The following is a 13,254-nucleotide window of genomic DNA, read 5'->3' as shown; positions in this document are numbered from 1 at the left end:
AACATCATGGACAGACTGATATTCTGCAAGAGGTACAGGGAGTGGACTGCTGAGGACTGGGGTAAAGTCATTTTCTCTGATGAATCCCCTTGTCGATTGTTTGGGACATCTGGAAAACGGCTTATTCGGAGAAGATCAGGTGAGCGCTACCACCAGTCTTGTCTCATGCCAACTGTCAAGCATCCTGAAACCATTCATGTGTGGGGTGGCTTCTCAGCCAAGGGAATAGGCTCTCTCTCAGTCTTGCCTAAAAACACAGCCATGAATAAAGAATGGTACCAGAATGTCCTCCAAGAGCAACTTCTCCCAACCGTCCAAGAGCAGTTTGGCAATCAACAATGCCTTTTTCAACATGATGGAGCACCTTGCCATAAAGCAAAGGTGATAACTAATTGGCTCAGGGAACAAAACATAGAGATTTTGGGATCATGGCCTGGAAACTCCCCAGATCTTAATCCCATTGAGAACTTGTGGTCAATCATCAAGAGACGGGTGGACAAACAAAAACCTTCAAATTCAGACAAAATAAAAGCATTGATTTTGCAAGAATGGACTGCTATCAGTCAGGATTTGATCCAGAAGTTGATTGAGAGCATGCCAGGGAGAATTGCAGAGGTCCTGAAGAAGGGTCAACACTGCAAATATTGACTTGCTGCATTAACTCATTCTAACTGTCAATATAACCTTTTGCTACTCATAATATGATTGCAATTATATTTCTGTATGTGATAAAAACATCTGACAAACACACATAAAAACCAGAGGCCAGCAGATCATGTGAAAATATATTTGTGTCATTCTCAAAACTTTTGGCCATGACTGTAGCTGCTTGAAGGGATTTAAGTTCGCTCATGGGGACTCTGACCGGTAAGGTCTCAAAAAAAAAAAAATAAAGCAACTTGGGAAGGAGGGACAATTTAACTGAGGTAATACGGCCAATTGGTGAAAGCGAGAGTGGCTTCCGCCTTTCCTTCAGTCTCCTTAAATCTCTCAATAGAGGTTGGAAGTTATATATGTTATAACGTATATATTATGGAAGTATATAGGTTACCATAAGAGGAAGACAGGTTATCTCAAAGGTATTTGCCTCCAACTTCCATCTGAATTTAAAATTTAGTTTTAAATGATCCAGTACATCAGGAGGGACATTCTATGGGAGGGTTTCTGTTTTCGAGGTATTTAGTTTATATAATCTTTATATTTTAATCTTTATTTTTATATAGCGCTAACATATTCCGCAGCGCTTTGCAGTTTGCACACATCATCATCACTGTCCCCGATGGGGCTCACAATCTAAATTTATATCCCGATAATTCCCCATATTTTTAATATCTTCCATCAGATTAGGCAGAGTAATATGAAGGTTGGTTAGGGCTAGAGGCACATCGCCTGCGAATAGGGATATCTTAAACACTTTATTCCGTACCTCAATTCCCTAAATGTTTTGGATTTTGTCTTCGTTGCCGATATAGGTCTTATTTTTAGAACCTCTAACGGGGGACAAATGACAGCCCTGGCGGGTACCTTTTTATATTTTAAATGAGGGAGAAGTAATAAAAGGAAGTTTAATAGGCTGTGGGGGAACTATACAGGACTCCTATAGCTGTCAGAAAGGGACCTGAGGAACCAAAAACCTTCAGTGTCTCAAATAGGAAAGACCAATGGAGACTGTCTAATGCCTTTACTGCGTCCAGGCTCAGTATGAGAGACTGCAATTTTTCTTTTGGCAACCTCTATTAAGTCTATTGCCCTTCTAGTGTTTACCCCCCCCCCCCCCCCCCCATTAGGAACAAATCCCACTTGATCTTTATTCATAAGTTGAGGGAGCCAATATACGAGTGAATATTTTTAAATCAGAATTTAATAGCGCAATTGGACGATAGTTTGAGAAATCCAATAGGTCCTTCCCCGGTTTTGGGATGAGGGCTAGGTAAGAATGAGTTAGGATGTCTGGCATGAGAGAACCCTCCAGAAATGAATTAAATAATTTAAACATATGGGGAGAAAGCTCCTCTGCATAGGATTTATAGTATAAGTACGTCAACCTGTCTGGACCCAGGGATTTATCCAAGGGAATGTCCTTAAAAATAGCCATCACCTCCTCCTGTCTCACCTGTTGATTAATGAATGAAAAGGCCTCAGAAGGAAGAACTGGAAGTTTCAGTTTTGATAAAGTGCTTCATTGTCTCATTCCTGTCAACCTTATTTATAGGGGATGAATCTTGTACATTATACAGTTTGCTATAGAAATTATAGAATATTTTCGAAATTAACGTTGGGTTCTAGTGGATTATGCTGTCGGCCGCTCTCAGAGCCTGGGAGTGGGCGCTCAGGGTTCTATCTCTCAATCTAGCCAGGAGTGTATGAGCTTTATTACCCTTTTCATAATATTTTTGTTTAGTATAAAGGAGTTTTTCCACTTTATGCATTGAGAAGTCCTTCAGTTTATTCCAAATTGCCACAACTTTACAGTCCTTACAGAGGACGAGGCTGTCAATCTACTTTCCTCCCTAGCTAATTGAGAAGTTAATTTATTAAATTCAAGTTTAGCTTTTTTTTTTTTTTTTTTTAAATCTGAAACCTTCTTTGATACAGTACCCTCTCATGATGGGCTTATGGACCTCCCACAGAACTTAAGGGAAAGAAACTGAGCCCTCATTCAAATGGAAGAAGTCAGTGAGATGGTACCGTAGGGTCTTCCAGATAGTTGAGTCCTTAATTAGAAACTCGTTCAACCACCAGTGGTACTCCCTGGTAAAACGGCTGGGTGGATTTAAGGTCCAACACCACTGGAGCGTGGTCAGACCAGGTAATGTGACCCATCTCAGCCTTCGCCATCATCTTAGGGGTCAAGATATTTGCAAAAAAAAATCAATCCCCTTCTACTTCTTTAAAGGGAATCTGTCACCCTTTTTTTGGACTTTCAGCTGCTGACATTGATATCAGGGGCTTATCTACAGCATTCTGTAATGCTGTAGATAATCCCCCCGATATAACCTGAAAGATAAGAAAAACACGTTAGATTATACTCACCGGAGGGGGCGGTCCGGTCTGGCGCCTCCCATCTTCATATGATGCCGTCCTCTTCTTCCCTTCCTGTAGTGACTTCGGTGCAGGTGCACTTCTCTGCCCTTTTGAGGGCAGAGCAGAGTCTTGCAGTGCGCAGGTACCAGACCTCTCCCGGTGCCTGTGTACTGCAGGACTCTGCTCTGCCCTCAACAGGGCAGAGCAGTGCGCCGGAGCCACTACAGGAAGGGAAGAAGAGGACGGCATCGTATGAAGATGGGAGGCGTCGGACCAGACCGCGACAACCATCGGACCGGACTGCCCCCTCCGGTGAGTATAATCTAACGTGTTTTTCTTATCTTTCAGATTACATCGGGGGCTTATCTACAGCATGCTGTAGATAAGCCCCTGATGTCAATGCCCGCAGCTGATAGTCCAAAAAAAAGGTGACAGATTCCCTTTAAGGGATATTCTGGTGAGACTGTTATCCTTCAGCCATAGCGTAAATTGACAGTCTGTGGCATCCTCAGTATATCGGCGTATCTTACAGATTCATCCTGTGTAATTCATCTTGCTGTTGTATACACTAGAGCCACTGTTAGTCTGTCACATTGCAGAACAGAATGAAGCCGCATTACATTACCCTCTTTGCTGTATTCCTCACAGGCCTCTAGTAGCGCATGTGCAGACACTGCAGTTTGAGTCTGTATCTTGAAGATCTAGTACAGGACCTGTGGATAAGATCTTGGCTACATGGCAAAGTCATGTAGGCAGCATACAAATTTGCTGTGGTGTTGGACTATATATGGTGCTTCATTGGGTGTCGTTTATTGGATGTTCAGTGACCTCTACCAGGTACTACAAATTAGCGCTTGCTGAAGTTAATAGGAGCTGATCTGAAGTAGCTTCCACCACACAGAACAGCCGTGCAGTTAAGCTCCATTCAGTGTTCACATAAGGTGCTGTCCAATTTGGACAACCCCCTTCCCATATTGACTCACAAAATATGAACTTGATAACTTTTAGAAATCGGAAAGGAAGAATTAAATGGCTTACTTTAAAATCAATGGATTTGGGTCCTGCAAAGGGCTAACAGGGGCTTCCAATAGGGAGACCTCATTGCTGCCCAGAGTCTGTGTTCATGTTTACATTTTCAGAGCGAAAACCAGGTATGTGGGTGTCCTGGGTGTAAAGGGCCTTTTACACGTAGCGATATCGCTAGCAATATCTCTAAAGCGTCACCGATTTTGTGATTCAACAGCGATATTGCTAGCGATCTCGCTACATGTGACACTTACCTCCGACCAGCCCCCCCCCCCCCCACCGCTGGATATCGCTGATCATGCTAGAACGTCCTGGGCCGTTTTCTTCTCACTGGCGCTGACGAGCGACGCATGGACGCAGGTGGAAGTCGTCATCACTGCGTGTGACAGGTAAGTAACGACCGCTGAGCATCGCTGCGTCGCTGGTGAGATCTGTCTGTTTGGCAGCTCACTAGCGACCATTTAGCGATGCATCAGCGATCCTGGCAAGGTTGTGTCATCATTGGGATCGCTGGTGCATCGCTTAATGTAATGGGACCTTCAGACCCTCACTATTCTGGTATTGATGTTTTTTAATAACAGGTAATCTATATTACATGTTCATATTACATGTTCAGACAACCTCTTTAAAAACACATTAGTTGAATACTTTTTATTTTTCAGGCCTGTGTGCTCCTGGGACAATTTCTTATTCTAAGGAAGGATGCAGATGATCTGTTTAAAGACTGGTTGAAGGATTCCTGTGGGGCCAATTCTCGGCAAGCAGAGTTGTGTTCTTCCTGTCTGAAGGAGTGGTGTGCTTCATTCCTGTGATGCTTTGTGTGCACTTTTGTCTGGAGTCTGTTCATGTTGATGTTTTTACCTGCAATGTAATCACATTTCATTAACTCTTTCTAGTTTTCTAAGAAATAAAATTTAAAATTGCCATAATGACTTAACTGGGAAACTCCATCCTACTTGTACATTCCTTTATTTGGCTCATAAAGCACTTCTCAGTATTATAGAGGAAAAGCTGTTACTGAGAAAGTGATGGTGTGACTGTCCATGGCCATATACTTGATATTCCGGAGTGTCTTATCAGCCATGACCTTGTCCTCACACTTCCTCAAACTCAATGTGAACAAATCTGAACTGATCATCTTTCCCCCATCTCACAGATCTTCCTTACCCTACCTTTCTATAACAATTGACATCATGCTTTCCCCCGTACCGGAGGTCCGCTGCCTTGGAGTAACCCTTGACTCTGCCCTGTCCTTCAAACCGCACATCCAAGCTCTCTCCACCTCCTGTCGCCTCCAGCCCAAAAAATATTTCCAGAATCCGTCCCTTCCTCAACCCTTATTCTACTAAACAGCTTGTGCATGCCCTTATCTCCCACCTCAACTACTGCAACATCCTTTTCTGTGGCCTCCCTGCTAACACCCTCTCACCTGTCCAGTCCATCCTTAACTCTGCTGCCCAACTAATTCATATCTCTCCTCGCTACTCCTCTGCGTCTCCCCTCTCCAAATCTCTTCACTGGCTCCCATTCCCTCAGCGAATCCAGTTCAAATTACTAATACTGACCTATAAGGCCATCTGCAACCAGTCTCCTCCATATATCTCTGAACTAATCTCCCCATATCTTCCCTCACGTAATCTCTGGTCCTCCCAAGACCTCCTTCTCTCCTCCACACTTATTCGCTCCTCACCCAACCGCCTCCAAGATTTCTCCAGAATAGCCCCCATCCTTTGGAATTCTTTGCCCCAACACATCCGACTAGCAACCACAGTTGGGTCCTTCAGACGAAACTTGAAAACCCATCTCTTCAGGAAAGCTTACAGCCTGCAATGATCCCCGCTGCCTCCTCACCACTACTGGAGCTACCACCTCACCATTACTGGAGCTGCTGCAACCCCCCAACCTACTGTCTCCTTCCCCACCATCCTGTAGAATGTAAACCTGAAAGGGCAGGGTCCTCTCTCCCCTCTCAGTCTGTGATTGTAAGGGTGTGTGCACACGTTGCAGATTCTGCTGTGGAATTTTCCACGCAGATTTTGCTAAATCCGCAGGTAAAATGAGCTGCGTTTTACCTGCAGATTTAGTGCAGTTTTTGTGCGGATTTCCCCTGCAGTTTTACACCTGCGGATTTCTATAATGGAGCAGATGTAACACTGCAGCAGAACTGCACAAAAGAAAGCTGCTTTTTTAAATCCGCACCAAATCTGAGCGGAAAAATCTGCAGCATGTGCACAGCGGTTTTTGTTTTACATGGCCTTAAATGGTACTGTACATCACTTGCAGTTCTGCAGGGCCAAATCTACTGCAGAAGAATCTGCACATACCCTTAGGTTGTTTACTGTGAGTGATATCTGTAATTTGTATGTAACCCCTTCTCATGTACAGCACCATGGAATCAATGGTGCTTTATAATTAAATATCATATGCAGTATAATGCATATCCACGTATGGTGGTGCATTGCTGCTCCGTGGGTTTTCAGGTCTTTTGTTAAAAGCTTGCTATTTAACTGTAATATGCTTTTTTTCGTACAACCATGACTGCACCAGCGAGAGTCCTCCTTATATGAATAAGAAACAGAAAAGGACTCCCCACCCTCTTGATCCCACAGGCTACGCTTTAGGCCTCACTCAGACTTCCGGTTTTTTTTTTGCGTACGAGTGCAATTCATGAGTTTCATGGATAGCACCTCGTACCCATGATATTTATTGGGGTCATTCACATGTCCATGTGGTTTTGTTTTCTTTCTCTGACCGAGTGGTTTTGAGAAAATACCAGAGCCCTCTCCAGTTTTTCTGAGGGTTGAACCAAGATTGGCAATGCGAGTCAATGAAACCGTGAAAAAAAAAAAAAACTGATTACATCCAAGGGATGTCTGATTTTTTTTTTTTTTTTTTTTTCATGCACTGTTAGAATGGAGAAGGTGTAGAAATTTTATTTTTAATTTCTTCACGTATGAGAAAATCTGATTACACTCGTTCCACAATTTTGGTCAAACTCTGATAGAATAATCTAGCTGATTTTTCTCATATACATAAAAATAACCCTAACGTCTGGAAAAGGCCTTATAGGAGAGAGGAGACCTTGATTGTTACTATACACTGCAATATAATCTTGATGTTATAAGCCAGGGGTGGGCAATCTTCCCAAGGGGCCACATGAGGCTTAAATTAATCCCAATATTAACACAATTGATATGAATATAAAATTAGTTAAAATGGCGGCTTTTTATTTTAGCAGAATTAAGTATGCTGACATCCCCCTATTTTTCAGAACCTTATATGGGAAAATGGAAGGTGTTATTCTGCTTTAGGCCAGGATCAGACTACCATGTGTAATGCGAGAAACTTGCACGAGTCTCTCGTATCAACCCCCAGCACTGCCGCCAACACTCAGGACCGGAGTTGCGGCTGCATGTATTTCTATGCAGCTGCAGCTCCGGTCCTGAGTGCCGGCGATAGCGCCGGGTGTTGATGCGAGAGACTCGTGCGAATTTCTCGCATTACACACGGTAGTGTGATCCTGGCCTTATAGTGTGCCTACTACTTCTGCAAAGCACAACAGATTAGGGAGTGATGGGGAAAAATTTTTAATGTGACTCAATCCTGTGTTTGAAATAATTAATGATATGCAAATTATCTAAAAAATGGGGAAAAATATTTTCAAATACTCTTTATTCGTTATCTAGTATTAGAGCTATGTGAAGAAATGAACACATTTACACACCTTGGCATGCTGTCAGGTGAGCTTATGAAGGGTGAGCTGAAGGCACTTGGTCATGCAACTTATAAATACCTGCTGATGGCAGCAGCTCCCTTTGCAATTTCTGACCAATACTGTCTCAGATGTGCTTAATGGGAAACAAGTCTGCAGATGCTGAAGGCCATGCTAATGATAGCATGTTTAGGCCATGCAGGCTGCCCACAGAATCATCTGCTTGCTTGTATGGAAAAATTGCTTGTGGGACATCAAGACATGGCAACATTTAGGACCATAGATGCAGTGGTGGGCCAAGGAACATTAGCACTGCAGATGAAAGACATCATGCTAATCTCATTTTAAAATCGAAAGATGCCCATCATTGCCATCAGCTCACAACTAGAAACAACCAGGAGAACCCCAGCTACACCCATCTACTGTTATGAGAAGTGTAGCCAGAAGTGGTCTTCATGGAAGAATTACAGCCAAAAATCACTCCTTCAACATGGAAACAAGTGCAAGTGACCCAACCATGCATGAAAACATAGGAACTGGGTTACAGTAAAACGGCTTCAGGTGCTCTGGACTGATGAGTCAAAATATGAAATATTTGGCTACACCAAAAGGCAATTTGTTTGCCAAAGGGCTGGTAAGTGGTACAATAATGAGTGTCTGCAGGGAACAGTGAAGCATAGTGGAGGTTTCTTACAAGATTGGGGCTGCATTTCAGGAAATGGATTTGGGATTTTTTTTCAGGATTGAGTGTTCTCATTCTGAGACATACAGACTGATACTTATCTTTCTTGCAATAACATTAGGTAGGTGTCTGATTGGCTCCAAATTTATTCTGCAACAAGACAACAACCCTAAACATACAGCCAAGATCATTAAGAATTATCTTCTGCTAAAGAAGAATAAGGAATCTTGTAAGTGATGATATTACCCCATAGAGCCTTGATCTCAACATATTGTGTCAGTGTGAGATTACATGAAGCAAAAGGATTTGCACAAGCCTACATACTTTTATTTTTACATATTCTGCAGCACTTTACTATTTAGAGTGTACATCTAAAACCATAGCAAGATATTGCAGAGTAACACATAATTCAACTAATACAAAGAGGAGAGCCCTGCCTGTAAGCTTACAATCTATGAGCAGATACGGGTGACTCAAAAGGTAAAAAAGTGCTGGTTGTATATGGTCCAGCCATTAATACAATAAATAGCGGTATTCAAGTACCACTACATGAACAGTCAGTATCTGTATAAGTAGAGATACAAGGTGGTATTAAATGCAAAGAGGGCATGGAAACAAGTGATAGGCAGACCAGATTTGAGAGGAAAAGTTAGGAAGGGAGAACAGAGAAGTCATATTAGTGAGGTGAGATGATAGGCCAGTTTGAATAAATGTGTTTTTAGAGCACTCCTAAAACTATGGTTACTGGATTGTCTTGGGTTGGGCATTCTAGCGAATTGGTGCAGCATGTGTAAAATTTTGGAGCCGGGTGTGGGAGGTTCAGCTTATAGAGCAGTGTTTCCCAAACTACAGTCCTCATGGCCCCCGACACATCATGTTTTCAGGATTTCCATAGTATTGCGTAGGTGACAGAATTATTCTTAAAGGGAACCTGTCACCCCATTTTTGACCTATCAGCTGTAGGCACCGCCATCAGGGGCTTATCTACAGCATTCTGTAATGCTGTAGATGAGCCCCCTATGTAACCTGAAAGATAAGAAAAACAAGTTAGATTATACTTACCCTGGCGTCTGGTCCCGTCCAATGGGTGTCACGGTCTGGTCCGGTGCCTCCCATCTTCATACAATGCCGTCCTCCTTCTTACTTCTGCTGCGACTCCGGCGTACTTTATCTGCCCTGTTGAGGGCAGAGTAAAGTACTGCAATGTGCTAGCGCCGGACCTCTCTGACCGCGACACCCACCGCACCCCCTGGTAAGTATAATCCAACTTGTTTTTCTTATCTTTCAGGTCAAATAGGGGGCATTGTATGAAGGTGGGAGACACCAGACCAGACGCCAGGGTGAGTATAATCTAACTTGTTTTTCTTATCTTTCAGGTTACTTCGGGGGGGGGGCTTATCTATAGCATTACAGAATGCTGTAGATAAGCCCCTGATGGCGGTGCCAGCAGCTGATAGGGCTAAAATGGGGTGACAGACTACCTTTAAGGCATCAGCAATTGCCACAGGTTCTGCAACCTGTGCAGTACTAAGGAAACCCTGAAAACATGACCTGTTGGGGGGGGCATTAATAGAGTTTGGGAAACACTTTATAAAGGATGTTTGCCTTAGGTGATAAGTTGAACAGAGAGCACAGATAGGGTGGTAGATAGAGATAAAGGAGGAGATCTAGAGAGGTGAAGCACCATGGAGCAGTTTGTGGATGAGAATGATAAGTTTATATTGTACTATGTAGCGGATGGGCAACCAGTGCAATGACTGGCACTGGGTGGAAGCTTCCATGTAGCAGCTGTACAGAAGTATGACTCTGGCTGCTGCATTCAGGACGGATTGGAGAGGAGATGGTTTAGTAAGAGGGAGACCGATTAGTAGAGAGTTGCAGGAGTCCAGAAGAGAATGAATAAGTGACAATAAGTGCTGGTTCACACAACTGTATTTTCGGTACTAGGGCTGTCCGTGGAAAAAAACAGTACTCCAACCAGTATTATTCAACGGGGCAGTGCAGGCGAATAATTTTTTCAGTAGCCAAATCTGTGTGTGAAAAAAATCGCAGCATGCACTAGTTTCTTCTGTAAATCGGATGAGACTCCCTCATTCAAGTCTATGGGTGCTTAAAACATATCAGATGCCATACGGAGCCACAGTATAGCATCCAATTTTTACAAACAACGTTGCAATTCTGTAACATAGGAAACTCTGAAAGACCTTGAGAATGATTAATTGCTGCTAAAAAAAAATGTGCTGTATATGGACAGCACATGGATGAAAAGTAAGGGAAAAAAAATGTCAGTTTTCTAGATGAAATTCTTAACCATGTTTTCTATGCTTGTGTGAACCTACCCTTAGGGTGAGTGCACACAGTGCGGATTCAGCCGCGGATTTTTCTGAGCGGATCTGCAGGTAAATCCGCAGGTAAAATGACCTGCTGGTTTGCCTGTGGATTCCCCCTGCGTTTTGACACCTGGACAATGGAACAGGTGTCAAACCGCAGCGTAATCCGCAGAAAAAATTGACATGCTGCGGATTTAAAACCGCAGCAAATCCACAGCATGTGCACTGTGGTTTTTAAATGCCATTGGATAACATTGCACTATACTCTGCTTGTGGATCCGCAGCGGATCCGCAGAGGCAAATCCGCTGAGGATCCACAGCAGAATCTTCACCTTGTGGACATACTCTTAGGGTGAGAGTTTTTGCAGGGTCAAAGATAAGAAAAGGTTGAATTCTTGCAATGCAATGTTTTTGAGGTGCAGGTGACATGAGCGAATGAGTGATCAAATATTGGGAGTATTATACTGAATATAAAATGTATATGATAATGCCCAGTATCAGAGAACGAGACAAGGCGGTGACCATGGTCCAAAAACGCCTTGTGCATGGATTACCACTCCATATGCTAATCTTAAAAAGGAGAAAACGGAGTAACGGATACAAAATATATGCAAAAGTATAAATTTTATTAGTACTCACATCAAGTGCTGACAAGTATACAAGTTGACTAAAATAGGGGGGATAAGCCCCAATGATACAACAATCAGGACAGACAAGGACAGGGTAAATAAAATGATACCAGTGCTCGAAATCTACATGGCACAACGTTCAGTCAGCCCATGGGCATTGCACATAACAGACATATGTCTAATGGTAAAAGATAGTCAAATATGGCATACTTAATTAAATGTGTATTGTACATAGTTGTACATGTCTAGAGCGCCAAAAAAAAAAAAAAACATCCAGAGGGGTCAATGTGCAAGTCCAATGGACACTGAACATAAATGAATCAATGACATGTGAAAGGATTCTTAAATAGTTAATAACATATGTATCAGCATATCAAAACTGCGCAATTGTGCCAGAGAGAACCCGGGAGACGACCCGCCCAGCGGTCCAAATGACCGAAGTGTGGAAACAAGTAAAGGCAGGCTGCTTACCGGGGAGCAGAGGAGGTGAAGGCCCATGCAACGACACCCGACGTACGTTTCGCGCCCGCCACAGGCGCTTTATCAAGGGAGTGTCATTGATTCATTTATGTTCAGTGTCCATTGGACTTGCACATTGACCCCTCTGGATGGTTTTTTTTTTTTTTTTTTTTTTTGGCGCTCTAGACATGTACAACTATGTACAATACACATTTAATTGAGTATGCCATATTTGACTATCTTTTACCATTAGACATATGTCTGTTATGTGCAATGCCCATGGGCTGACTGAACGTTGTGCCATGTAGATTTCGAGCACTGGTATCATTTTATTTACCCTGTCCTTGTCTGTCCTGATTGTTGTATCATTGGGGCTTATCCCCCCTATTTTAGTCAACTTGTATACTTGTCAGCACTTGATGTGAGTACTAATAAAATTTATACTTTTGCATATATTTTGTATCCGTTACTCCGTTTTCTCCTTTTTAAGATGAATATAAAATGTGTGTACATATGCATGAAGAATAATATGTGTATAATATGGACAACATAATTATAGGAACACTCCCAACAAAGATTTCATACTGAAACAGCAAAAAATATTTGCGGATGTATTTATGATGGCTATGATGCCCAAGAGAATACAGAAATTTGAACTGAAAGATGGGAATCTGCTTGGGAAAGGGAATGACTGTATAGCCGGTTGCAGTGCATTGCAGAGACAAGTGCTCATGGGTATGGAGGAGTAGGGAGACATAGCTTTCTGCACCTTTTGGCTAGGCAGCCTGAACATGAGCCTAATTTATACTAGTGACTAGATATTTGTGATTTCACCATAGCCAATGCACAATCTGATTAGTAATGTTTATGCTTTCCCACACTGTAATATCATACTGGCCATTTTCTAAATCATCATTCATTCAACCATCAAGATGTCTGTGATGGTTCGTAAAGTCATTTCCATAAGATGGATGGATAGAAGTCGACCCCCGCAGATTTCACCCTGGGTCAATATGGTATGTACTGCAGCTTCTTATGTGTGGGTGGTATTAAAAAAAAAAAAAAAAAGACATACGGTAGTCCTCAAAAATTTGAGAAGGTATGGAAGCTCTGGTTCAATTCTCCTTTGACTCACATTAGTCCCCAGGCGATGAGGAGTATTCTCTCATGATAAAGTATGTGATATCTGGTGCCTGACAGCAGTGTCTTATGCTTTAGTTTAATATCTTAGACCCATGTTATGGTAAGAGCTGGGTTAACTTTGCCAGACAGTATTAATGAGCAATGAGAAATGCTGTTTGTTCTTTTGTTCTGTTATATAATGTTCAATAAGACGAGTTTAAAAGAAAAAGATGTCTGTGATGTCATAATGACACCTAAAGCCACCTTCTT

General features: G+C 42.5%; 1 protein-coding gene across 2 annotated transcripts in view; it reads left to right on the top strand.

Annotated features, from left to right (window-relative positions):
- Nucleotides 1-4,987, top strand: part of LOC141063613 (barrier-to-autointegration factor-like protein) — a 37,323-nt gene extending 32,336 nt beyond the window's left edge. For both annotated transcript variants that reach the window (XM_073557734.1, XM_073557735.1), the window contains exon 3: nucleotides 4,713-4,987. In XM_073557734.1, the coding sequence (XP_073413835.1) occupies nucleotides 4,713-4,862 (150 nt within the window). In that variant the 3' untranslated portion in view covers nucleotides 4,863-4,987. The remainder of the gene's footprint in view (nucleotides 1-4,712) is intronic.
- The last annotated feature ends 8,267 nt before the right edge of the window (nucleotides 4,988-13,254 follow it).

Source organism: Dendrobates tinctorius, unplaced genomic scaffold (assembly GCF_039654945.1).
Source record: "Dendrobates tinctorius isolate UK_male_01 unplaced genomic scaffold, ASM3965494v1 ptg000250l, whole genome shotgun sequence".
In the NCBI taxonomy this organism is placed as follows: domain Eukaryota; kingdom Metazoa; phylum Chordata; class Amphibia; order Anura; family Dendrobatidae; genus Dendrobates; species Dendrobates tinctorius.
Note: the sequence above shows the minus strand (reverse complement) of the source record. Positions and strands in the feature narration are given on the sequence as shown.